The sequence below is a fragment of the Rhagoletis pomonella genome, unplaced genomic scaffold, assembly GCF_013731165.1.
Source record: "Rhagoletis pomonella isolate Grant_MI unplaced genomic scaffold, Rhpom_1.0 Rhpom_scaffold_06732, whole genome shotgun sequence".
NCBI lineage: Eukaryota > Metazoa > Arthropoda > Insecta > Diptera > Tephritidae > Rhagoletis > Rhagoletis pomonella.
In genome coordinates this window covers 311-6,015 of record NW_023465262.1, presented here as the reverse complement: position 1 = coordinate 6,015, position 5,705 = coordinate 311, and the positions used below count along the sequence as shown (strand labels likewise).

General features: G+C 34.3%; 1 protein-coding gene across 1 annotated transcript; it reads left to right on the top strand.

Annotated features, from left to right (window-relative positions):
- The first annotated feature begins 691 nt into the window (after nt 1–691).
- On the top strand, nt 692–4,341 carry LOC118755589 (protein mitoshell-like). Its single transcript, XM_036490415.1, has 7 exons — nt 692–734; nt 1,198–1,518; nt 1,587–2,033; nt 2,093–2,135; nt 2,700–3,894; nt 3,960–4,106; nt 4,167–4,341. Exons 1-7 carry the CDS (start codon nt 692–694, stop codon nt 4,314–4,316), a joined length of 2,346 nt encoding a protein of 781 aa, XP_036346308.1. The 3' UTR covers nt 4,317–4,341.
- Nucleotides 4,342–5,705: the final 1,364 nt, after the last annotated feature.

Genomic DNA, 5,705 nt, shown 5'->3' with positions numbered 1-5,705 from the left:
GTCATCCTTTCGACATAAGCTACCTTTCCATACGAACACAGAATTAAACGAATAGTCGTAAAGGCAATAAACTTGGAAAGTCAAAATTTTACTTTTAAGCAGACGCGTAAGACTATTGTGAATTATTAGATTCAGTTTCGTCGAACAAAAAATTTTCATAGCTCTAGCTAATAATGCATTTTTTCAATATAAAATATGATAAATAGATATTACGAATACAATTCATATAGTTATTACGTAAAAATTTATTTTATTTAATATATACATTTTCACCACGAAACTATTTGCTCCCACATACTTCCAACACTCGTCGCTTTCAAAGGGATAAAATTTCTGTAGCAGCAACATTGCTAAAATCATCAGTTGTCGTCAAATTTCTCTTTCAATTCGTTGTATTTTTGTTACTACGATTCTAGATTTTTGAATTTGGTGTAAATAATATAAAAAATATATATTTTATAAATGTTATCCAAGTGTTGTATTAATAAAAATTGATGAAATAAAAGGAGCGTAAAAGCAATTTAAACCGATTGCTAAGCAATTTCGTAAAAATTCTAAATCAAAGCTCTTGCGAAAGTAACGAATACTTGAAACAGCTGCTTTGGCTTCCTTTTCCTCTCGCCAATAGCAACGAAAAAGGAACCAAAGTTCGTGCAACGGTCTGCATCGTGTCTCAACCATTTTAAAAAAGATGACCGAACAACAACCGCAAATACGAATAGTAAAAAGGCAGCGTAAGTACATAAATTGAAATTGCTGGCGGATTGGTTAATTGTGGGGCATTATAGTGAATATTTTATTACTAAAGTAAAGAAAACATTTATAAAGTGTACGGTGCTATTTTCAATAGAAGGGCTAGTTAGAACTAAAATTTGTATCCGGCGGAAATATTCAGCAGCAGAAATGAGTAGATATATTGCATTTTATATATAGTACATATGCATCTATGTACATATCCAAAAATCTTTCATGATCAATATAGCCGTAGCCACCTTGCGTTTGTTAAATTTTTTAACAAAATTTGTAAAACGTAGTAGCCAAGAAATTTCGATTCAATTTACATCCATAAAAAAGCTAGGAGAAAATTAAATTAAATTAAATAAATATAAGAAAGAAAATTTGTATAACGCACTTAAACAATAAAATATATGTGCAAGTTGCTTGTATATTATTAATTAGTACAATTACATTACATAGCACGTAAAATTTTGGGCGTCAACTCGTTGGAATCGAACGCATTACCAAGCGACTTTTCCGGAGCAAATATCATATTAGCTGCAACAAACGGCGCTGGCCCAACACACGTGCCTCTAACGCCACCGGAGCACATCGTTGAATCGCTACATCAGCAACGACAGCAGCTGCAGCAGCAGCAACATTTGCTTAACGGAAGCACTACAGCAGCAGGCGCAGGAGTTACACAGCTTACAAAAACAACTCGTCCAACGTCAATAGGGCTAAGTGCGCAGCAACAACAACAAATGGAACGCTTGCGCTTAGCCAACATGATGAATCAAGGTAAGTGTTGCCAGCACATTGAAATGTAAAGCCAATTGATAATTTTTTTTTTTTTAATTTCCTGGTAGAAATGCATGCATTATGGCCATATGGCACAGCTACATTCCTATCACCAATGCTGCCAGCCCCAAATATGGCTTTGCCCTACGCATTGGCCGCTACTTTACCTTATGCTGCTGTTCCGATATATCCAGCAGCTGCAGCCGGCATGCAACAGAATGTGCAGAATTTACCACAACAACAGTGCAACAATATATCGCCGGTATCGCAAACTGCAAATGTGCCAAATGGTTCTGTTACTTCCCCTGCTACTAGCAGCGGCAATTCGTCGAATGGCGCGCCACCGCTGCGTTCACAAACGAATGACTCGAATAAAATTAATATTCAGATTGGATTGCAGTGTGCTAGCCAGAATTCGCCACTGAATTTCAATTCGATGAACGAGATTAACGCTTCTTTGGCTAAGGTGAATCTATTGAATTTTTGTGGCGCTGGTACGGACAAGGAGAGCAAAGGTTACAATGAAAAATTGTATTAATTTTTAATATTTTAAAATTTTTTAATTTTATTATAGAAACTTCATCACTGCGCAGTTCGCCGATTTTATTAAGTTCAGAGTGAGTTTACATACATATGGAATAGCGTTTGATGGTTACGTCGAGTAAAATTTATTCGCTCGAATATTAGAATCAAGAACGTAAAAATAATTCCGTTGGTATTTAAGCAAAAATATTTTTAGTTTTAAAGTTTCTTCCTCATCATGTTTTCATTTATTAACTTTTCGTTTTCAATTTTTCAAACATTTTATATCTACTTTATTTAATAAATTCAACAACTTAAATTTTGAAATACGCGATGTTTTAACAAGTTTGGCTATTTTTTTTAGTTTATTCAATGTTTTCTATGAAAGTATAGCTGATTGCTTAACAAACACGATATAAATCCAAATTTCACACTTTTTAAAAAATTATGAAATTTCTGCAAAGTTTGACCAATATGTCTAACATCAAATAAACTAAAGAAAAATATCCAAAAATTGCTAAAATCTCATGTCCCAGTTTTTTTTTTAATTCAGTTATGTAGACGCTCTATGGTAAATAATGACTAACTGATTATGTTAAAGTTTTTTATAAATATTATTTTAATTTTACTCATCATCAATACTTTTTTCCTTCCTACAGTGATCTCAACAGCCCCTCTAGCGTGTGTCCGAATAATGCTCTTGGTGGTGGCGCCGGTGGCGATGCCACGAACTCTACTAACTCGCCTGGTAGTTCGGGTAGCTGCACCGTTACGCTTTCTCAAGCCAAATTCAATGAGCTCACTCGTCTTGCACTACGCGGCAGCGAAATAGCAGAGAAACTTGCCTACACACATCGCAATCGACCGTGTTTCAAAAAGATCGATAGTTTGTGTGCGCGCATGAAACAGGATCTCATACGTCCAGATGGCGTCTTACCCAATATCAATTCGCAGGGCATTGCTTGGGCTGTAAAGGATTTTATTTTCGTCTTCACACGTGTCATCAATGCATGGATTATAATAAAGGGTTATGTGTATAACACGCCAGAGGGCCTGAATAAAGTAAAAGCTGCGCTCAGTCCCGACTTCGCTGCTAGTTTCGCCGCTTGGCAGGATACCACAATGGATTTCGTTGAGAATCTAATCAAATCATTTGTAAATTTGGACAATTTGGTACAATCACAGAGGAATGTATATCAGAAAACGGAAAGCAGTGGCACGCGCATGGCACCCAGCACCACAAACATCAAGCTGCTACAACCAGTCAACTCACTATTGGACGACTCTTTTGATTTTCTCAATACATCCACTGAAAAATCACAACAGAGCGCGCTTAATAAGAACTATCTGTATACAATGGTTGAAGACTCTGAAGGTAGTCAGCGTCAAGCTACTGTAAATGGCACCTACTTTAAAACGGGCACATATAATCCCATCAAAAAGGATGAGTTGCTTGCGGATCAAACGAATAGTACCACCGCAGCAGCCGTTACAACAACAGCCGCAACAAGTACGGCAACACAACAATTGCTGGCAGCCAACAATAATCCGCTTGAGCAGTTTTTCGATGAACAAATATCAGATTTTTGGCCAGCAGTACCTGCCGCTGATGTGGATACAGCAACTGCAGTTGAGTACTTGAAGATAAAAGAGAAAATGCCGCCGAATTGGTTAAGCTATGACATACGCGTATTGGAGCAGAATCTTACAGAATTTTCAAATGATTACGATCCCACAGCACCGCCACGTCCGCTGGGTAAAGATCTGATTGATAAATTAAATATTATGATTGAACGTCTTATGGCTATGAAGCATGCAGATTTATTCTTTAAGTCGCAATTTACCAAAAACTATGTATGTTTATAATTATTGTATGTAGAAGGTATAAAATATTACAAATTCTAATCATTTGTATTTAGTTTCCTGAATTTATGTCTAAGCATAAAAACGATTTCATGGATGTACGCTCTATCATACTCAAGTGCCAAGTGGGCGGCTACCAGCATATTTTCGAGGTTGTGCATGATGTCAAGAAAATTGTACACACTGTCAAGGAGTATTTAAAAGTAAGTTGGAAAATTACTACTCTTTTGTGATTTAGATGATAATTTTTTTTACTCTTCCAGTTCAATGGAGACAGCAAATTGCAAAAATCCATAAGTTCCTTCGAATGCGAATTTAATAAATTACTCAGTGAACCACCTTTTGAAAATTATCAGTTTCACCATATCACAGGCGAACCCAAAGAGATACTCTACAATTGTCGCAGCAAATAAAATTTCAATTTTTTCACATTTTACATTTCAGTGCAACTCGAAATTAGTTTAAGTTTTGTGTATGTAGTAGAGGTTGCCCAGCTTACTTTATCATTTTTATATATAGTTTTAAATCAACTCCTTTCGATTGTTTACGGATGGCATGTTTAGTATAATAGGAGCTCAATTTTGTAGCCCTTAGTTGTGAGCCAATACGCATGCAAAGTATTTGCCTGCCATTTAATTGCATACATGCATATGTATGAAGTGTTTTAATATTTTGGAACCAGCACATGTTTTACAAAATATCTAAATTAAATTAAATTAAAATTACGATTTCATTAATGGCTTAGAATAATGAAAAAACCATGAGAAGCACGCATGCATTAAGTATTATTTTTATAATTTCTACGTAGCTCTGGTTTTGGTATGCACAAATTGTGTGTATGTATATGTTTGTATATGCTTGCATACTCACACACTTTTCACAATTTATTTCAACTTTAAATTAAGATTATTTTTATGTGTGAGTCAAATTATAAAGAAGTAAGGTATCTAATATCGATTTATTATCTAATTTACACTGTATTTTAAGTACTGAAATTGCAAAACCGAAACCACAAAAAAAAAAATGAATTGAAAAGTTTGCAAAGATTAAAGCAAATGCGACAGCAACAAATGTGCCTAAGCCTGCTGGTTACATATAAATATAAGTTGATCTCATTAAACTTTTAAAATGAAAGTATACTAAATTTAAGTTTGATTATATGTACATATTTTTGTGCATGTATTATAGACTTTTCAAAATTGTAGTAATACGTTCCAAACGTGCTTGAAAACGAGGCAGGTTTTCATTTTGATTTGTTATGCCAAAATTTTTCGTAATATATGTTATAGAGCTTTAGCAACAAAAAACGAATAATATTTAAAATCGAAGTGAATTTGAATTGGGCGAATTTTAAAAAAGAAGCATTGGGTATCAGCTTTGTATACATTTATATGTTGGTGAACACATGCGTAGACATATAGTATGTATGTACATATATGCACTTATATGTTATGAACTTAGTGCCTATGTAGCTATGTAATTAAATGAATCTTTTGTACTTGTTGAAATGTCATAAAATTAGTTTTACTACATTTTATACTTGTAATAATATTGACTTACCACATTTCTTAATCGAGATTTGTTGTAACATTTGTGAAAACGCTAATACATATTGAAGTATTTTAAATGCATAATAAAATATAATTTTTCATTGAACTCTCTGTGTGTCATCGTGTAGTTAAAACGAAATAATAAAATTAAACTAGAATAGGAGGTTCCCCACTTGAAAATCATTCAAATATTTAATTTAGTTGTAATTTCCGACCAAGGGGGATATCCAACGTTGCTGCCGCCGGAAATGA

What these genes read in the sequence shown, in the direction of transcription:
- LOC118755589 (XM_036490415.1), top strand. Translation starts at nt 692, where the DNA reads ATGACCGAACAACAACCGCAAATACGAATAGTAAAAAGGCAGC. An exon ending in AGCCAACATGATGAATCAAG is followed by an intron (nt 1,519 to 1,586) that starts GTAAGTGTTGCC and finishes ATTTCCTGGTAG; the next exon opens with AAATGCATGCATTATGGCCA. An exon ending in CCGATTTTATTAAGTTCAGA is followed by an intron (nt 2,136 to 2,699) that starts GTGAGTTTACAT and finishes TCCTTCCTACAG; the next exon opens with TGATCTCAACAGCCCCTCTA.